The sequence below is a fragment of the Gossypium arboreum genome, chromosome 10, assembly GCF_025698485.1.
Source record: "Gossypium arboreum isolate Shixiya-1 chromosome 10, ASM2569848v2, whole genome shotgun sequence".
Classification (NCBI taxonomy): domain Eukaryota; kingdom Viridiplantae; phylum Streptophyta; class Magnoliopsida; order Malvales; family Malvaceae; genus Gossypium; species Gossypium arboreum.
Genome location: NC_069079.1, coordinates 3,526,121 through 3,547,724, shown reverse-complemented (window position 1 = coordinate 3,547,724; position 21,604 = coordinate 3,526,121). Strand labels below are relative to the sequence as shown.

At 31.6% G+C, this 21,604-nt stretch overlaps 3 protein-coding genes and 1 pseudogene across 4 annotated transcripts; 2 read left to right on the top strand and 2 right to left on the bottom strand.

Annotated features, from left to right (window-relative positions):
* Positions 1 to 451: 451 nt before the first annotated feature.
* LOC108489448 (transcription factor bHLH144-like) lies at positions 452 to 3,571 on the bottom strand. 2 transcript variants are annotated; one of them, XM_017794004.2, is made up of 4 exons: positions 3,351 to 3,571; positions 2,769 to 2,885; positions 2,391 to 2,594; positions 452 to 1,810 (listed from the first exon to the last, which is right to left on the bottom strand). In XM_017794004.2, exon 4 carries the CDS (start codon positions 1,504 to 1,506, stop codon positions 775 to 777), a length of 732 nt encoding a protein of 243 aa, XP_017649493.1. In that variant the 5' UTR covers positions 1,507 to 1,810; positions 2,391 to 2,594; positions 2,769 to 2,885; positions 3,351 to 3,571; the 3' UTR covers positions 452 to 774. The 2 variants fall into 2 exon arrangements, with proteins under 2 accessions (XP_017649493.1, XP_052876546.1); XM_053020586.1 differs by lacking the exon at positions 3,351 to 3,571 and adding an exon at positions 3,279 to 3,297.
* A 668-nt stretch (positions 3,572 to 4,239) lies between these two features.
* LOC108488284 (probable purine permease 8) lies at positions 4,240 to 10,000 on the top strand (annotated as a pseudogene).
* An 886-nt stretch (positions 10,001 to 10,886) lies between these two features.
* LOC108489182 (uncharacterized) lies at positions 10,887 to 13,035 on the bottom strand. Its single transcript, XM_017793515.2, has 5 exons — positions 12,551 to 13,035; positions 12,318 to 12,457; positions 11,597 to 11,737; positions 11,422 to 11,481; positions 10,887 to 11,269 (listed from the first exon to the last, which is right to left on the bottom strand). Exons 1-5 carry the CDS (start codon positions 12,729 to 12,731, stop codon positions 11,093 to 11,095), a joined length of 699 nt encoding a protein of 232 aa, XP_017649004.1. The 5' UTR covers positions 12,732 to 13,035; the 3' UTR covers positions 10,887 to 11,092.
* Positions 13,036 to 14,284: 1,249 nt separating this feature from the next.
* On the top strand, positions 14,285 to 21,582 carry LOC108489180 (probable starch synthase 4, chloroplastic/amyloplastic). Its single transcript, XM_017793512.2, has 16 exons — positions 14,285 to 14,730; positions 15,051 to 15,363; positions 15,835 to 15,907; positions 16,022 to 17,093; positions 17,166 to 17,217; positions 18,674 to 18,796; positions 18,876 to 18,951; positions 19,029 to 19,213; positions 19,295 to 19,489; positions 19,573 to 19,644; positions 19,738 to 19,947; positions 20,148 to 20,273; positions 20,484 to 20,633; positions 20,718 to 20,779; positions 20,883 to 20,958; positions 21,063 to 21,582. The coding sequence occupies exons 1-16, from the start codon at positions 14,561 to 14,563 to the stop codon at positions 21,240 to 21,242; spliced, it is 3,135 nt and encodes a 1,044-aa protein (XP_017649001.1). The 5' UTR covers positions 14,285 to 14,560; the 3' UTR covers positions 21,243 to 21,582.
* The last annotated feature ends 22 nt before the right edge of the window (positions 21,583 to 21,604 follow it).

Here is a 21,604-nt window from a genome sequence, read left to right as displayed (position 1 = left end):
TGTACATGTTCAACTATTTATTCATGTTTACAAATACATATATTTAATGTTTGTAAATATGTCCGTTTAATGTTTACAAACAAACTCACCACCATGTGTATTTTTAAATAAACAACTACAAAAATAATTTTGAAATTCTTAACAACGAACACAACTAACTTAAAAAAAAGAACATAAACAACATTTCGTTTATTTGGACTCGCTTCATTTATAAGTAACACAATACATGCCAGGAACTAGAAAACAGGCAAAAAGGTAGGGCGGTGCGCCACTATAAACCACTACGTACCTACTACCGGTCACAAGGATTGTGGGAAGAGAGAAAAAAGTAGTCTGCAATTGCATGCATCACAATGAACACTCATGTCCCCCAATAACATCTCATCACAAAGCAAAGACTGACAAATCGGATCATGCACTACATAAATATAATTGATTCTCTCATGACAGGTTTAACAAGAAGTAATCTTGTAACATTTATTCATAACTGAGAATAAACATAAAGTACGTAAAATACAGAAATAAGACAGAGTTGAAAGTAGAAACTACTAGTACAATAACATTCAAAGCAACTGCTTGTGCCATAATGATATTACAGGCAGCTAGAAACTTGGTACTTGGTGGTATTCATATTACACAACCAGAGTTCATGCATACAACACAAATATTGATTCTAAATACCTGTCTTCATTATTTCTAGGCTGCAAACCATCAGAGAGAGGCCAGTTATGGAGAGGTATACAAAGGTGAGAACTTCATTACTATGATTTGGGTTCAATCTTCATATTTGAAATTCCCAACTCCGAGCTTCTGTACTTCAACCTTGAGAGACTTGAGGTACCTAACAGCTCCATCGAGAACAGCAACAGTATCCATCTCATCAGCACCCGGAACGATTCCCCTTAAAACCTTCACCATTTTCTTCATTTTCAGTCGCTTAATTTCAGGGTCACAACAGCTGCTATTACCAGAAGACTTCAGAGTATACGAGGAAGACTTGTTCTTTTTTGGTTTCGAGCCATGAGCAGAGCGAGAATCAGCAGTGTCAAATTCATAATTTCCAAAGGTCCGGGCTGTGCTAACCTCTTCCTCATCATACTCGACTTGTTCTTCCTCTTCCGAGCTGAGGAGTGCATCAATATCATCCGAATCCTCTTTCAGAAAAGAGGATGTTTCTTCTCCCACATCATAAACATCTTTCCTCTCATATTTTCCATCATTGTAATTTGCAAAAACATTTAATCCATTACCATGAAACTTGTTTGTGATAGCCGGGTTGAACAAGACTTGGTTCCTATTATCAGTCTGATTGAAAATAACAAAGTTCTTGGGACAAACCTCAGAGGGTTGAAACTCAATGCCATGGAGGGGCGGCAAGGGTTTTGCACATGGAGGAAAAACTGGTCCAAAAGCAGATGCAACTGGTATATGCATGTAATTATTGCCCACTTGATCTGCCAGTATGGGCACTGCTTTTTGGGGGTAAAATTGTTGGTCACTCTGCATCTGATTTTCTACTTAACGAGAAGTTTAAAACTTGGCTTTGAACTTAAAATTATTTATTTTTAAGTTGGAAGGAGGTTTATAGCTATAATTACGGAAAGACTACAGACTAAAACTAGTGGATTGCCATCAAAACAAGACAAGAGCTGTCTATCCCCAATTTCCCATCAACAATATCAGATATTTCATTCTTTGAAAGCCTATGTATAAAACAACCAAATGGAAGACTCCCCCAGATCCCAATTTCCAAGAGTTGCTAACTACTAGACTACGTAACTGGTTTTAGCAACTGACGGAAATACTCGGCCTGTGATAGCAAAATAAAAAATAATTAGAACTATAACAAAATGCACACAGAGATTATGTCCAGAGAACAACAAAAATATTCTTTTGCCAACAAATCTATATGATATTACTAGATTAAATGAAAAGATCCATAGGAAGCTCGTTAAAATGGTTAAAAGTTTACAAGTTTTCTCCATGTCCAGATTCACTGTGCTCACAATTGCTCAGATTTACAAAAAAAGGTCAATGAAAAATGTCTTGCATTGCTCAGATTTACAAATAACTTATTTTTCTTCACTGTGATACCTGAATATGTATGCATAAGTGTTCACAAATGTGCTTGGTCCGTGCACATTGTTATAGTGCATTAATTATATCTTGGGTGAATTAAAAAGACATAGTTTCCTAATCAGTCAGTTGAAAAACTAAAAACCAAGAGGCATACCAACTTAATAAAATCATGTGACCACAAAATTAGTAATAAAACCCAGTTGACATGGCACACATGGATATATTTAAGACAGTTTTTTTTTTATGCATTTCCAAGAACTCACTGCAACAGCGACACAGAAATCTGAAAAAGGTAAGAAAAACAAATTTACCTGACAAACTTGAACTAATTGATAGTATGCAATAACACCAACGCTCATTTTAATCTTCCCAACTTCCTTAACTGCACGATATCTCTTTATGGTTGCTGCAATGTACATTCTCAAACCTCTCCAACCAAAATTTTATTAATATCCAACGACGCTAAGTTGAATGAATTGAATCCCCTTCCAATTCCAAATGCAATTGAAATTCACCTACAACAATATAATAATTCCTTATTAAATATGACATACAAACACAATGCACATTAGGATTTAAACTACATTTTTATTCAGCAAAATTATAACATAAGCAATTAATCGTCACCCCAACCGAATTATAACAAGTGGAATTAAAATTCATAGAAGTTCTAGATTCACAAAACTTACCCAAAATAAATTACAGTATGATAAGAAAGAAAACAACCATTCGAACACGATAAACCAAAGACCACGGCATTTTGTTTATCTTCAGTTCAACCCCCAAAGTGATTAATAAATTCTAGCCTGCAACCAAAAGGAAAAAAAAAAGAATTAGCACCAATTTAAAAATATTGAAATAGCAGTTAAACCAAGGGATCTTCAATAAAAATAAATCAACTAAACAAAGGGCTCAATAATAATTCAAGCTCAGTGGATCTAAGAATCATAAAGGAAAAAGGCAATGAATGAAGTTCTATTTAGTAGCTGATACAAATCTAAGAGAAATCAAAAAGAAAAATAAACATTAAAAATAGCTGAATTTAAAAAGAAAAAAAACTCACTTTCCATCAAAAGAAAACATTATTTTTTAAAAAAATAGTAAATTTCTCAGTAAAACTAAAAATAAATTGCAAAGGAAATGAAAGAAAGAACACGGAAAGAAGCATATATACTAGCCAAAAAAAAAAGCTATATTACTTAAGCCACAATATTATGATAGCTCAAAATAAGGAAAAAAATCTGGCAAAAAAATAAGATTAAAATCCTTACAAAATAAATCTTAGGATTGGAGAGGAAGCAGCCAAAAAATAAGAAGGGATAGGGGGATATGGTGCTATAAGAAAAAAAAAATCCCTAGATTTGCGCTGAATGAAGTTGCAGATGAAATTAAGAGACCGAAGTTGGGTGTGTGAGCAATTAATTTTTCCTATAAAAAAAATGGTTGGGATTTATTATAGGGATAAGTGAAGTTAGGGGGAGTGAAAGGAGGAGAGTTATGAGCCGTTGGATTAAGGGCATTTCCGTATAATGCGGAAGGGAAAGTGACGGTTGGATGCACGCGTGATTGGGAGGAAGAAGCTGTGTGGGGCCGGCTTCACCTGGTTTTTGACGATTTTTGTGTATCGTGGAATCGACGCTTCTTCCTTTTTTTTTTTTTGGGTAGCTTTTATATTGTCCTTTTATTTTTAGTTATTATATTATTATCTGCCTAATCAAGTTAAAATTTATCATAATTAATATTATTTTTATTATTTATTAACTTTGTTGATTTTTTATAATGGATCTAAATTAATCGAGCTTGAAAATTTAGGATTTTTATAAAATAAATGTGAGTTAAAAGGGTCAGTAATAATTTTAGTTTTATGTAGGTAGTGTAAAAATAGTCATGATAATGAAATTAAATACTATAGCTATATTATAACTTGAAATAAATAAAAAACTAAATAGACCCTAAATGGTAATTTCTTAATACATAATTTTTTAATTTTTAAGTATGAATATTTAAAAATTGTATACAAATACAGATATTAAAAATATTTATGAAAAATGAAAGAAATTTGAAAACAGAAAAGGGGGGCCCGTGAAAAAGGGTTGAATTGAGAAATGGGCTAATTTACTTGGATCATTTGAGACCAAACTGGCCGGTGGCTCTCAAGTCATGGTTCGATTTCTTCCTCCCCGTGGTCTGGTAATAAAGGGTTCGCCATGGCTAGTTGGTTATGATGCATGGTTGATGACGGCAGGAATTAGACCTGATAATGAGACTTGTCTTGAAGGTCTGTCAAAAAGTAGGAAGATTTTGATAAAAATATAAGCCCAATAAATAAATTTAGACAAAAAATAAGACACAATTTTTAATAGGCTATGCTTCAAATAAGATTTTTGATTTAGGCCCAGTCCAGCTCAAATTTATATTAGAATTTTTTTTTGTTATTTTACTATCATTTTAATGTTATGTTGTTATTTTGCTATTATATTATTATTATTTTATTATTATTATTTGGATATTATATAATTCTTATTTTATTATTAATTTTGCTATTATTTTAGAGATATTTGTCTGTTAAGTTACAGCTATCTTATTATTATTTAAATATAAATATTTTTAATGTATTTTTAATTTTGTAGGAAACATTTTTAGTGTATTTTATATATTATATTTTTTAAAATTTATTTTATATAAAAATAATCTGAGACCGAGCTTGAGTTTAACATTTTTATTTGAGTTAAATTTAGATAAAATTTTTGACATGTTTTTCAGATTTAACTAAATCTAAACTTAAAATTTTGTATTAATTTGATTTAATCGGGCCCATTATCAGGCTTAGGTAGAATATCAACCCACCAAAAAAGAGTCCACCCTGCAGGTAGCAGATAAACTTGATGGTCTGTTGGCACCAGCTGATAGTTTGTATCCAGGCTTTATCCACGCACCCATAATCATTAGATGCCAACTTTAATGATTTAAACACATTGTAGCCTAAACATGTCTATTTTGCTTTTACAGCTACTAGTTTTAATTTACCATTGCTACTTCACATCATCATGTTATAATAGAAGTGAAGGACTTTTGACCTACATCATACTTTATCGCCCTATCCCTATGTTATATGTAATGCCATTTTAGCATTTTAAATTGTTTTACAAGGGTCATAAGTAAATAAATAAAATTTAAAGGGTTAAAAATATAATTTTAAAAATTAAAAAATTAATGGAAAATTTTTCATTTTGGGTTAATATATATAGAGAGAATTTGGTGTTAGGGAGGCCAAAATAAAACTAAAAAACTTGGGGTAAAAGCATAAATTTTATACTAAAACACTTAAATTAAATTATAATTTTTAAGAAGGATTAACATAGTAATTTAACCATTTAAACCAAGGGTCCACTTTCTAAACCATTGCCAAGTAGTTTTAGTTATATTCTAATAAAAATTTTGTTGCATTTCAACTATTTCAATGTATTTTGATGATTAATATTGGTCTATATAGTTACATACAAACTTATATTTATTGTTACAAAATATTTTAAATCAAATTTTAATATTTATTATCTAAATTATTTTTATTTTTATAATTACATTTAAAAGTAAACGATAATCATTTAAATTATTGAATTTATTTAATAAATTTAAAATTTATATTACCATATAAATTTTATATGCATGTAATTGATGTATATTCACATTTATATATAATATATGGTATTAAGAAATTAAAAATTAGGCTACATTTATATAAATGAAAGGAGATACTAAAATACAAATCTGATACTATCAATACCAAAACAAAATTATTACATCTATAAAAGTGTGATACTGATAGCCTTACTTAATTCTCTTAAACGTACTAATCGGATTGACCCGGACCCAACGGCCCATAAATATGTTTAATATTAATATGACAAGATGAAAATTGGTGTTTTAAAGAAAATTTTATATTAACATTTTGATGAAAATAGTTAATAATATTAATTATTTTATTATGAGCTATTTTATATTTTTATATAAAATTTCTAATATAACAATTTAAAACCAAAAATAACCCACAACCATTTTTTACATAATTTTTATATAATTATCAGTTATTACATGCCGATTAAGTTTTAGTTTAATTGGTATGGATATTATTGTCAATATAGAAGGACGTGAGTTCGAATGCGCTGAAGTGTATTATCTTTCTATTTATGGATTAGGACCTATGGATTGTTTTTAACATTATATAAAAAAACTGATTATTACATTTATAAAACATATATGGACAACAAACCAGAATAGATATTGATTAAACATTAAGACAAAATTTTATTGCAAGTTTTGGATTTGAATTTTTATTTCTAATATATAGTGGGCGGAATTCGGATTTTTGCTGTTCGAATACGACACGATACTTTATTATCATGCCCCGATTTCAACTTAATTTTAATTTTAAAAAATTTAACCCATTTTAAACCCAAAAATTAATTGTATACCTAAACACCATTTAATTTCACTCAAGCTTAAATTAAAGTAAAATATTTAAAAAGAAATTGGCACAACTTCACATTGGAACCATTCTTTTAGTGGGGATTTGACTCAGTAAAAAAATATACACTACATCACAAAAGAAAAAATAATGAATGAAAATGAAAGAGAAACTTGAGAAAATAAATTAAAAAGAGAGGAGACGAATAGCTAGTATGAAATGGGAGTAAATATGGTAAAATGATATTAGTAGCAATAAATTTTAAGAATTTTTTAATCTAATTAATATTAAAATATAGAAGAGTAATTTTGTAAATATTTTAAGTTGAGCAAGGTAGTTTCACACTAAACTTAGCTTGACTTACTCGAAATTTCAAAACAAAAAAACTCGACCTTATCAAGTCAGATTAACTCCAAACTCATCAATTTTAAATTTATTTTTACCATCTTTATTCTAAACCTAAAATCTCTAATTAATTATACGCTTTTAAAGGAAATACAATATGTATTTAAGTTAATGTTCCTTGACACGGACTAAACTCGATTCCTTTTCAAATTTAAAACTTTTAAATAAGTTCTAACCTCTAAATCATTCGAGCATCTCTTTATCATTAAAACAATGCATAAATCAACTTTCTTTGGGGTCCTATTGTGTTGATTTTATGTTAAAAAGAAAAAAAAGAAAGAAAAAAAGAAAAACCTTATTTATAATCTTGTCTCTTTGCCCTTTCCTTTCCACAATAATTTAGATCTTGCTTGGAGGAGCTTTCTTCGTCTTTTAACATGGGAGAAGTAAGCCACTGCCATAGCCAATCACAGGTTGGTTAAATACACATACATAGCTACTATGTTACTCATTGTATAAGCATTAGATATGGATATTTTAAATTTTTAAAAGTAATTTTATATATTTGAAGGATAGTTGAAAAGTCATATCCTATATGTTTCAACATATATTAAATATAGGTTTTGTACATAAACATTTAAAAGAAAAGTTGGAGTAGCATGTAGGCTAAGTACATCATTCGTTAAATTTACTTCATTTGAATTTGTGTCAGCAATTGCAATTCACAACTTCAATTTAACAGTGTTATTAATTAAAATTTTAAATTATAAAGAGAAAATATTTCTTGAATTAAAATTAAAAAGAATTAAATTTTAAAATTCAATCAATATAAAAATTGGAGAAAAATTAAACCTTTTATAAAGTTAATAAAAACACGATAAAGTTATAACGGAGGTTATTTTATTAGGAGTCAAATTACATTTTGTCCCCTCTACTTAAAAAGTGGACAAATTAATCTTCATGGCTATATCAAAGAGCAATTTGGTCTTTTCTGTAAAAAAAATTCACTCATTTATACAGTTAAAAACTGATAATGTTGATAGAATATTCAGACAATGCCACGAGGCTTGTCACGTATATCTTATGTTGATAGGGCTGAGCAAACAAAACCGACCAAACTGAGAAATCGAGTCAAATAAAAAATTTAGTTTAATTCAGCTTTGGTTAGATGATGTCATTAAACCAGATCAATTCAATTCAGTTTTGATTTATTCCACTGAACAACGAAAAGTTAAAAACAAAAAAAACCATTTAAAAATTCAAGTGTCAATATCTCATGAATTCATTGCTTATTTTATAACTTTCAAGAATTCAAGTGCTCATCAATTTTTTTGACTTACTATGTATCATATTCTTATTTTTTCTATCATTATTGTTGTTTTTTACTGTTATTACACATTAAAAGTTATAAAATACAAATAATTTAACATTTGATTATTTTAGTAAAATTGAGAGTGATTAAATCAAGGTTTAATTAGATTTTTAATAAACATTTATAATTATAGATTTTACAAATTATTTTTGAGATAAATATATTGATTGAGACTTTTGTATAATAAAAATAATTTAATTGTCAAATAGTGTCTAACAAATATAAAACAAAGATAATTTTATTTAATTAAAATTGAAAAGTTTAAATCAAAAACAGTTTTGCCTTAATAAAGTCCAAAAGCTTAAAGCTCAAAAACAATATAGAAACCGAAATCCGAACCGATTTAGTACGGTTCGGTAATAATCAATTTTTTATATTAAAAATTGGACATGATGTTAACGTACCGGGACTAATTTTTAACAAAGAAAATGAATAAATTTTTTAACAGAATCAATTTACTCTTTGATATAATATATAATACTTTATTTACTCAATTTTTTTAATAGGAGCAAAAAACAATTCATCTCTTAACATAGGAACCTCTACCATACTTTTACCACAAAAACACCGATGTAGGCATCATAAGTGAATTCCTTTGTGAGATTTTCTTACCAGTTCAGGAGAATGAAGAACCGACTCGAAGGAACAAACTACGGTTTCAACAAACCCGTCGTCAATAGCGCCCAAAAACTATAAACATTGGCTACGGATAGGTGTGTATGTACTCTTCGTGCTTTCTGGCCAGTCAATCGCTATGTTGTTGGGAAGACTGTACTGTGAGAAAAGTGGAAAGAGCCAATGGCTAGCAACACTTATGCGACTCGCAGGCTTTCCCTATTCTCATTCTTTACTATTGCTTCTTGTCTCTCAAAAACTCCGTCTGCAACCAATTCTGGCACAGTTCCCCCACCATCCGCCCTGGTTCTCGCATCGATTTATGTCTGCATTGGCCTACTTGTAGCAACATACTGCTTTCTTTACTCGATGGGGTTGTGATACCTTCCCGTGTCTAAATATTCACTCATCTATGCATAACAGTTAGCTTTCAATGCTTTCTTCTCTTATTTTCTCAATTCACAAAAGTTTACCCCTTCCGTAATCAATTCTCTAATCCTTCTCGTGTCTCATGAAGACTCGTCAACTCCAAATGGAGTTTCAAGAGGGAAGAGCGTGCTCGGGTTCATATGCACCATTGTTGCATCCGCAGGAAACGGGTTGTACCTTTCTCTGACGCATTTCTGCTTTCAGAAGGTCATAAAAAGGGAATCGTTTTATCTGTCACTAGTCGCATCAAGTGCAATCATGGTGGGACTTTTTGTTACCGGAGAATGGAAAAGTCTAAAGGGAGAAATGGAAGAATATGAACTAGGAAAGACATCATATATCATGGTTTTAGTATGGATGTGCATACTATGGCAGGGTTTCACCATTGGAAGCACAGCACTGCCTTTTGAGGTGTCTTCTTTATTTTCGAACTCTGTAAGTGCTGTTGCATTGCCTGTTATTCCGATTCTAGCTGTTATCTTTCACATGTCTACCAGCATTATCTTGATGACCGAGAGTCTAAGAGTGAACACACCAACATAAATGTCAATAATGAAGCTTAAAAAGCTTCCTCTTCTTAAAGCAATGAGTGAAAATAATGATGCTAGAGTTTAATTACTGCTAATAAAGATGTACCAAAGAAAATAAATGGTCAAATCAATTCACTAATTGCATGAAGCTTGTGAGTTTATCTGTTGTCATGAAGCAGTAAATATTGCAAACAATGACTGCATTTTTTTTCTTGTTATGACAAATAAAATATTTAAAAGTTAAAACTAGTTCAATATTGAATTCCAGTCAAGCAAAATCATATAATTTATCTTTCCATTATCATCCATCAAAACGAAACGTTTTAATTTGCATATCTTCAAAATAATATTAAGCAACCAAATTAGAACCTAAAAGAATCTGCACTTTCTCAATTTTAATTAATAGTCACGGTTAAAAACTTTTTCTACCACCTCCAAATCCATCTCACAAGCAATCAAGGAAGAAAGCTCACCTCAGCATCTGAATGGCAAGAAACCGGTGAGCCCTTAACCCAGAAACTATAAGTGGATCTCATCATCATGTATGCACTTTCGGTGATCTTTGACCAGTCAGCATCCACACTCTTGAGATGACTATACTACGATAAAGGTGGGAAAAGCATATGGGTAACTACACTTGCGCAAATTGCAGGCTTCCTGATTTTCGTTCCTTGTTACTGCCTCTCACCACCTAGGCACCTAAAAGTTGCTTGCACTGTCAATGAGCAAGCAGCATAGCTTTGGTGTATTCTATTGGACTCTTACACCTTCCACTATCAACTTTTCCCTTTACTCCTTTTATAATCAAATCACTAGTTCTACTAACTATGTCCTGATATTTCAGAACTGGTCCAGCAAGCCACACTGAAGTCTCCAAAGGAAATATGCATTCGGATTATGCACTGCTTGCAATGGCTTGATCAGAAAGCTTCTAAATTGAGAAACACATGCAGAGGTTTTTGAAATGTTGAACTAGAAACTTATGCCTCAGAAGTTATTTGCCAACAAATTTAAGGACTTAATATTCGGGCAGTGAAATGATACGCTAGAATTATTAAATAACATGCTTTTGTTAATGTGCAACTGTAGTAAATAGAGTCAAATTTTCAAAAGAATCGTGTGGCATTCTATCACTTTTTCTTTTTGGCCAAATATCATGGTCTACTTCAGACCATGTTGCTGAATACACTATTTAAGTAAAAAAAAAAAACCTTAGAAGTTAAAGTAAGAGTACCCATCAGCAGCAGACTTAATTCACTACATCAGGCAACCAACATAATGAGCTCGAGGGTATTTTCTCTGCAGTTGTGGCCATTGCACAAAGAACTGATCTGCAATCTGTAACTTGTAAAGCAACAGACCACTTAAAGAGAGCCTTTTTACTCTTGCAATGCTCTCAACATAAAATATGGATGACCATCTAATCCCAACAACCTGCAAGCAAAATTTCCAAGAAAAATGGCTAACTCCAATTTTCCTAGATGTACAAATGTTTATGCATTTAACTTTTGGAAAAATTTCATCAGTAATATCTCAGAGAGAAAAGCAATACAAAATAATATGGCTTCCAGGGAAAACAGACAAACCTTGAAAATGAAAGCAATTACACATAGAGGAATACAAGTACCAGGTCCATTGCAAAGAACCTGCAATTAAAGTCAAGTTAATAACTAGAAATTTGATTCTGGAATCTTTCTTTAATAAAAGTAACAAGATTGGAAGGGGAAAAAATGGATGGACATAACAGAAACAGAAAAATACCACTTGAGGTCTGATTTTAATCATTAGCCACAATGCATGAGCCGTAGCAACTAAAGTTGTCCAGACAGAAGTTACATATGATTGACCAACTTCCCTGCTTCTATAGATTTGCATAAACTCTGCAGAGATTCCCTTGACACCCTATTGTTGAAATAAGTTTAAGAAGTAAATCTCTTATTTGACCAGCAAAACAGCAAAATGATTATGAAACATAGTTCTACTTCTTAACGATAAGCACAGCTATGGAACCATCCTCCATTCAATGTCAAAACTCATTTAAAACTTTAAATTTTACAAGCTAATAGAAATGATTGCAAAAAGTAACTACCAACACACGAAATCGGCAATGAAAAAAACTGTTAGTCTAGGCTGTCTAGTGGATCATACTTGAGGGTCTGCAATTAGGATATCATTTAGAACGAGTGATGCACATTCAATTGTGATGCCATCAAACATTCCAATCAAAAAGAGCTACATTTACCTTAAAAATAACATCGAAAATTAACAACATTGACACATAAAGGGGAAAAGTACTAAAAAGAATATCAAAATCATTAATTAATAATAATTCAAAGGATTTTCATTAAATAAAAATATATAAAACGTACACTCAAGAACAAAAATTCACATTAAACAAATTGAAATCCAATGAAAGAAAGTACTAAAAAGAATCCCAGTAGCAATTAATAACATAATTAAAATTTGAAGTAGCCAATTTTACCGAATCAACCAAAGAATTCTCAAACACGCGAGCTTTCTGAAGACTCATATTATCAGTAGCGGCGGCGATATAAAACCTCGGCGTAAATCGATCCTTTTGTAAAACTAATAAAAGATTAATCATCTCCGCTGTGTGTCCTCCTATATCGATAAATAAATATCCAAAGATCATAATAAAACATCGTGAAGTTTAAAGGCAAATACGGAAACAGATAAACGAAATTTGAAGAGTACCTGAACCTAAAACAATGAGAGTGCTGAGAGTCTGCTGCGGAGTTCTTTTGTTTAGAGGCTTACCGGTTCGGTAAATAACGTAGAGAAATCGGACCAATATGATGGTAATGAAGGCGACGAAACAAGTGATTACAAGATTTGGAGATGAATTGGAGAAAAAACAGCTAGTGTTTTTCTCCATTTCTTGATCTAAGTGATATATAAGAAGAAACAAAATCAGAGTAGAGGATTTGATTTAAAATGTTGATTGTTGAAACAGATTAACAAGGATTAAGAGAGGAAATTTAAATTGTATGATTCGAAATCCAGGGATCAATAAATTTGGAATTAAGAAGAAGATTTTTTTGAGGAAATTGAGAATATTAGTGCATTAAGAAGAAGATTTTCTGATTTTGGCGGAAAAAAAAATAAAATATAAAAAAGTAAACGGATTTTACAAATAATAAGATTTTAACTTTTTTTTTTTTTTTTTTTGCGTTTCCTTCAAATCCACAGTTTGCGGGATAGTTTGAAGGCCTAAATAGAAAAGAAGCCCTTAAACCATGGTAACTTTTTCATTTAGGTAACTAAACATTTTTAAAGGGGAAAATTTCACTTTTGGTACCTGTACTTTTATAAAATATCAAATGTGGTACATGCACTTTGTACTACTTGAACTATCAATATGTGTTTTATTATAATATCTGGTGTTAACATCTTTAGTGAATTGCTAAATCCGTCAATAAAAATTTGACATGTAAATTTTTTCCTAAATCATCAAATTCACATGGATTATATAAAAACTAAATAAACAACAAAAACTAAATTAAATTAAAAAGTAAATAATAAACTTACATAAGCAAAAACATATTCTCTATTTATAATCTATAATCTAAATAAAAGCAAGTTTGGAAAAATTTTTAAAATTTTTATTTTTAATTATATTATTAATTTTATATTAAAATAATAATTTATTATTATGTGATAATAATAAATGTAATATTAATTAATTTGATAAAAATTAAATGTTGACAAGATAAGTGTTAAAAATTAAATATTAAAAATTTAACTAATGAATTCAATTTATAAAATTCAATTAATATTACTTTTATTATTATCACATAATGATAAATTATTATTTTAATATCAAATTACTAATATAATTAATAAAAAGAGTATTTTTATTAATTCAAAAATTTCTTTAAACTTGTGTTCTTATATAGATTATAGATGAGTTCTTGTTATGAGCGATGAACACATTAATTTGGTCCAAAAAATATTATTATCAAATGTAAATTAATTTAAAATTTTAAAACATGTTTACATATTTTTACTTTTTAATATTAAAATTAAAATTTTTAATGAGTAAACAAGAGTTAAGAGTTTATTTAACTAAAAATAAGATTTATTTAACTAAGAGTTTATTTAGTTAAGAGTTTAAAAGCTTTTTAGTATATTGGACATTAAATATTAATATCTAATATTTTATTGGTGTTCTTGTATTTTTAAAATGGATTAAATCAATTTAAAATTTAAAATTTATCTTAAATTATCATCACAAATTTAATTATATAATAAAAATATAATTATATCAATTATATTTTAATTTAAAAATATGATATTTTAATTTTTAAATTATAAAAATTAATTCTAATATTACACCAAAGATAATCTAAAATATACTTTCAAAATCCTCTACTGAAAAAAGAAAATGTTTAAATATATTATGTTGGATTTAGATAAGGTTGTAACCGAAAATAAACATACCTTAACAATAAAACAAAGGAGTCATCAATCAAAAGGAGTTTCATTCCCTCCACTGAGATATTATCAGCATTTTAAGATATTTATTACTTAGTATCTTCATTTTTCTATACTAAGCTTTCCCTCTCAGGCAGGAAGCTATCGTTATGCCAAAGAAAGCGGTTATTCTTACCCTCCCATTTATCTTTTAAATTCGTCGGTATAGAAAAATGGAAAACAAGCTTTTCTCAGTCATTTGAAAGAAAAAAGAATCATCATAATAAAGAAATGTCTGCAAAGTTATCGGCTTGCTTTTTCAGTCATGGCTTTAGTTGTTTGAATAACAGTAGTTATAAAAACACTGTTGATAAGCATAAGAATGTATATATGAGGGTGCTGTTTTTGCCTTCGCGTCAATTCCTCCCAGCTTATTGTAAAATGCGGCAACGTAATCTCAGGTATTTTTTGAAAGATCGATTTTGTTTTTATCCTTGATCGAGTTTGTGAAATTTTTTACTGAATAGAACTTCGTTTCAACTAGATATAGTAAAAGCTAGACATTATTTGCTAGAATTTTGATTTCTTAGTGCAGATTAATGGCAGGAATTAGTAACTAATGACATATGGTTCTATGTTTGAATGTGAATTATACCTAATGATTAGGGTAGTCAATGAGTTTGACTGATTATGATCAATCCAAATCATAGAACAACTTATAATCCACTCTTTTTTTTTCTTTTTTTTTTTAAATTTTATGTTCTTATTGATATTTATGTAGTTCAAATCATAAAAGGCAACGAATGAGTAAACCTCCTTCTGAGCGGATTCCAACGAGTGCAGAGTTGCTGCCGATTAGGGATGAGGAATCTGAACCTGAAAATTCTTTTCCAAATGGTGTAGATGTGGAGCCTTTTGTAAATCATGAAACTAGTGGAAAAGATGATGTTAACACTGTGATAGATGTAGAGAATATCGCCGAACAGAATTCGGGCACTCTATCTGCCTCTGCTGTTGAGACTAACGGAGACGTGGAGCGTACCAGTGAACAGATTATAAACGGCCTTGTGCTGCCTTCTGTAACAAAAGCTTTGGTACTTTCATTTGCAGAATAAGTCTGTAGTGAATCTAGACTAAGGTTGTGTTGCTTGGTGTTACATTTTTATTGTCTGTTTGGATATTTTAGTTTGATTTGTTTTATCTTTTTTAACTTTTTCAGAATGATGGTGAAGTGGAAGAATAATTGAACACCTTTACCATTGCTTAATTGTTGTGTCCAGCAATTATAGTAATTATGAGTTCTCCCTAATAATTAAGATTTCCATTCAGCAGTGATCTGATTTTTTTATTGATGCTTTATCTGGTACAATATAGTGCAGAGTTTTGATAAAAATGATTTCTTTTTAGGTTAGAGTCCCGAACTTATTAGGTCTCGGGAGAAACAGTTAGTTATGGAACTATAAGAGATACCTAGTCATATACTTATTATTTTATGTTTTCTTAGGATGAACTATATAAATTAAAGGTTTAAACTTAAAATATTATAGCTATTTTCTTTTTTGCAGGCCATAAATGGAGAGCAGCTCTCAAGTATGCAACTAGAGGAACTGGTAGGCATGATAAAAAATGCAGAGAGAAGTAAGATAACTTGCTGTTAAGAAACTGTTGAATTTATATCTATGTAGATCTTATTTTTGTACACAACTCGAGATATATACATATCATCACATTCATTTGTTTCTAAATATGTAGATATCCTTGTTCTCAATCAAGCACGGGTTCATGCGCTAGAAGATATTCATAAAGTTCTTGATGAGAAGGAGACTTTGCAAGGAGAAATTAACATTTTGGAAATGAGATTGGCAGAGGCTGATGCACGGATTAAAGTTGCTTCTCAAGGAAAGATACATGTGGAGTTCCTAGAAAGTCAATTAAAGATGTTGCGAAATGAGTTAACCGGCAGGTGTGAGCTTGAACCATATGAGAATCAAAAGAAATTTTCGAATGAGGAAGTGCTTTCAACACATGATGATCATTCTCTTAACAAGGATGTTGATTCATTAAGGACAGAGAATCTAGCCCTAAAAAATGATATCCAAGCACTTAAGTCTATGATTAGCAATGTCAAGAACACTGATGAACGCATGGCAACATTGGAAAATGAATGCTCTTTTCTAGGGTCCTCTGTGAAGGAGTTGGAGTCTAAACTATTGGTTTCTCAGCAAGACTCTTCAAAAATTTCTGCTATAAAGGTTGAACACGAGGAGCTATGGGAAAAGGTAGAAAATTTGCAACAGTTGTTCGATACGGCAACTAAACAGGCAGATCAAGCCACTTTAGTGTTACAGCAAAACCAGGATCTTCGAAAGAAGGTTGATAAATTGGAAAAATCTCTTGAAGAGGTTAACGTCCTTAAGGTGTCATCTGACAAAATGCAACAATATAATGAACTCATACAGAAAAAGATAAAACTACTAGAGGAGCGTCTTCAAAAGTCTGATCAAGAGATATATTCTTTTGTCCAATTATATCAAGAATCTCTGGAGGCATTTCAGGATACTCTTAATAGTTTGAAAGAAGAAAGCAAGAAAAGGACATCAGATGCACTAGTTGATGATGTGCCTTGGGAATTTTGGAGCCGCTTATTGCTTACTATTGATGGTTGGGTGCTTGAGAAGAAAATATCAAACAGTGATGCAAAGCTTTTGAGAGAACTGGTGTGGAAGAAGGAGCAATGCATTCGTGATGCACATATTGCATGCAAAGAAAAGAATGAGCGTGAAGTTATATCTACATTTCTCCGGCTGGCATCCTCACAAACTAGGTGCTTACCTTTAACTAATCAATTTTACTGCATTACTGCTTTTTTTTAACTTGTCCATCTTTTTGTCTTTAGTCCAGGGTTGTACATCGTTCATATTGCCGCTGAGATGGCACCAGTTGCTAAGGTAAGACTTAGCCCCTCATATTTGTTGCTTTCTTGGCTAATCTTAATGAACATACATTGTAAGAGGTCTTATCCTTTTTAGTCTTTTTTTACCTTCAAACCCTTAACCCATGTCCATATCTAATGTTGTATTCTCATAGATTTGCTGACTTCTTATTTGATTGACCGTGTCAAAATGAACAATGTATTTATTAGATTGTTAATTTCTTTCTAGGTGTTGCTGATATTTTCCTGGTTCCTATGCCTTGCATAGTTTGCATTTTTTATAATAAAAAGCTGTAAGATAGAGGAGCATCTTAATATATTGCGTTTTACTTTTTCTTTAATCTTGTGGCCTTACTATACTTGCTTGCAACAGTTCTTTTCCACATCCTCTGTGGTTTTCCATGTTCACCAATGGATTCTCCTATGATTATACTACAATAGTTATGATTGTTTATGCATTCCCAGTTACACTTTGAGTTGTTTCTCAGTTCATCATAATGGAAGACTGCATTGTTTTCACTAAATATTTCGTGTTTATTAGCTAATGCTGACAGATGTACAGAGTCTACTGTTCTTTCCTTCTGGAATTCAATTACTAAGCAGTAGAGCGATGTCTAGGTTAATCTAAAGCTGTACTTCATGGCTTGGATTCTTTTGTTGAAGGTCGAAAACAAATTCTTCCTTTTAAAATTTCATTGAAGTAGACGTCTTCATTTTACTTGTTAATCCACATGCTTTTTTATGAAGTACAAGTTTACAACTTTCCTTACCAATGGACAGACCTTTTAGCAGTTTTCTTGGATTTCCTTTTCCTATTACTTACCTTGATCAAACAAGCTTAAAGTTTTCATTTTATTTTCCATTTTTTGCTGAGAAATTCATCCTCATCTATTTCAAACACCCCTAGTGTAGCTTTCACTTTTGCTCTTAAATTCCAAGGAGCGAAGCTCCTTGGGAAGTCTTAACTGGAATTATGCATAAAGACTATACATGGTTTCAATCTGCTTGAAAGAAGTTGATAGTGTATAATCACCAATGCCTGTGTACCTTTGTGCCGCTGGAAATTGCTGCCTGGGTGGTTGCAAGTGTATATTTTTGATCTTGTGTTTGAACCTGGATGGCTGGGTAGCTGGCTGTTTTATGTGACCAGATATGTCTCAATGGTGACATTATTTTGTTTCTGCATTCTCTTTTCTCTATTTGTTAGCAACTAGGCTACTACCCTTTGGATCTTTTAATAATTACTAAATATATCTCTACATGTCAAGTTCTTTGCTAGAATGGTTATTTTATCTGTTTACAAAATTGATCGCCGAATTCCTAGTACTGAGAAATGAATGTTCAATAATTGTTTTCTGACTTTTGCTTCTAGGTAGCTTGTACAATATTTTTCCACTTGCATATTCTTACATACTAGTTTGGAGGATTTCTTTCTGTTGCTCTGTTCTCTTAATTCAATAACTTTTAATCAGGTTGGTGGTTTGGGAGATGTTGTGACTGGTCTTGGTAAAACACTGCAGAAGAAAGGACACCTTGTAGAGATTATTCTTCCAAAATATGATTGTATGCAATATGACGGCATTCATGACTTAAGGGTATGTTTGCATATTTGAGATGCACTAAGGTCATAGGCCAATATATGCTTCTGATGATTTTATTTTATTTTTTTGACAGGCCTTAGATGTGACTGTAGAGTCATATTTTGATGGCAAACTATTTCAAAATAAAATTTGGGTTGGTACTGTTGAAGGTGAGAATCTCTTCTTTCCTTTCTAGTTGCATGTTATCTATTAGCTTTGCTTTCTGAATGTGCAATTAAATTCACAGGTCTTCCTGTTTATTTTATTGAGCCTCATCATCCCAACAAGTTCTTCTGGAGAGGTCAATATTATGGAGAGCATGATGATTTCAAGCGTTTTTCATTTTTCAGTCGCGCGGCACTCGAGTTTCTTCTTCAAGCTGGCAAGAAACCAGATATAATTCACTGCCATGATTGGCAGACAGCTTTTGTTGTATGACATTTTGGCCTCATGTTTCTTTTGGCATTTGATTTAATGTTCTGTTGACTGGTGTGTTTCTGACTACATTTTCAGGCACCACTTTACTGGGACTTGTATGCTCCAAAAGGTTTAAATTCAGCTCGAATATGTTTTACATGCCATAACTTTGAGTACCAAGGGACTGCATCTGCTTCAGAATTGGCATCATGTGGTCTGGATGCCCAGGAGTTAAATAGACCTGATAGGATGCAGGATAACACAGCACATGACAGTGTCAATCCTGTTAAGGTGCTGTAATCACTGGTTTGGCTATAAGCCTATAACAAATAGCGTTTCTTTCTGTTCTTTTTTCTAAGTTTCCTTCTTTTCAGGGTGCAATTGTGTTCTCTAACATAGTGACGACAGTATCACCCACTTATGCACAAGAAGTCCGAACTGCTGAGGTATGAATATTCTGTAGTTTTTATTTCAAGAACATGGTCTTCCTTTTATAATTTTAAGGTTGAACTACAAAATCATGTCCCTAACTTTTACAGGGAGGAAAAGGCCTCCATTCAACACTGAATTCTCACTCAAGAAAGTTCATGGGAATCTTAAATGGGATAGATACTGATGCATGGAATCCTGCCACCGATAATTTTCTCAAAGTGCAGTATAGTGCTAATGATATGCAAGGGAAAGCAGAAAATAAAGCTGCAATGAGAAGGAATCTAGGGCTTTCATCTGCTGATGATCAATGGCCATTGGTAATTTTATTTCCGAAGTAGTTATTTGTTATATCAACATTGCTAGGATGTAATATATATTCTCTATGAACGCTTTTGAGTTACAATGTAAGTTTAAGGTCACCTTTAGGTTCCAATAACACAGCGTTATAGGAGGTTCTTATTATTTCTTAGCTGAATACTGCCTAGATTCTTACTCGAAGTCTTTTATTATTGAATAGGTAGGCTGCATAACAAGATTGGTGCCACAGAAAGGTGTTCATCTGATTAAACATGCCATATATCGAACATTGGAGATGGGCGGTCAGTTTGTACTACTTGGTTCAAGTCCAGTTCCCCACATTCAGGTGAATCTCTACTGCTGTTTTCTCTGTGTGAACAACGGATTTCTTTCTGCTTGCATGAATGAAAGCTATAAAAACAATAAAAACTCCATTCAGGCATATCAGTCCATGCGGAGTTATTTGTTTTATTTTAAGTTGATCCTTTTCTTGTTCCATACTTAGTACACTGAGATTTAAATTATTACATTTTCTTTTTCTTTTATTTGTTTTCAGAGGGAATTTGAGGGTATAGCAAACCAATTCCAAAACCACGAATGCATTCGGCTAATATTAAAATATGACGAGTCTCTTTCTCATGCCATTTACGCAGCATCTGACATGTTCATCATCCCATCTATTTTTGAACCTTGTGGCCTTACACAGGTATGCTCCAAACTCCAAACTTCAGCTAGAGCCATCTTGTTGAATAATAAATAACTACTAGGTCTGTTTTCTTTTTTCATCCAGATGATAGCAATGAGATATGGTTCAGTACCCATTGCAAGAAAAACTGGCGGTCTAAATGACAGGTAAAATACTTTACTCGAATTATATGCAAGTAAATCCACTAATATGAAGTTACTTGACCGTAAAATCATAAATCTTAACTTTTGTCTAATCTTTCTTCTATAGCGTTTTCGATGTCAATGAGGAGACAATACCTCATCAAATTCGAAACGGATTTACATTTACAACTCCTGATGAACAGGTAACTCTAGGAATTCTTGAAACATGATTTGCCAACATTCCAACTTAATTGTTTTGGTTCTCTATCATATGCTTAAACCTTGGATGATGTTAAAAACCTGACAGGGAATAAACGGTGCCGTGGAGCGTGCATTTAATTTCTACAAGAACAACAAAGAGAGTTGGAAACAACTCGTTCAGAAGAACATGAATATAGATTTCAGCTGGGATTCTTCAGCTTCACGATACGAAGAACTTTATGCCAAGTCTATTTCAAGAGCAAGGGCACAAGCGAGTAACAATTGAGTTACATTTGGTTGAGTGGACAAGTACAAAAGAACAATCGAAAGCAGCCCTGATTTGTCGACATTGGTTATGAGTGAAGGTCAGTAACGTTAAACCTGCACTGGTGAGTTCGGTATTCATTGCACCTTTATCCAGTTCATAGTTACATGTTGTCACACCATTCATATCATTGATAAAGCTTTATGTGTATATATATATATATACATTGCCTTCATTCTCCTCAGGGTAACTTCATATACTTATATGTAAGTGGTCACTGTAACATTGTCTAGTTCTCAAAATACTAAATAGAACGCTGAGAAGTTTATTCGGGAATATATTTATACTTAATTTGTCGAAATTTACAGTTTTATTTTTCGTTT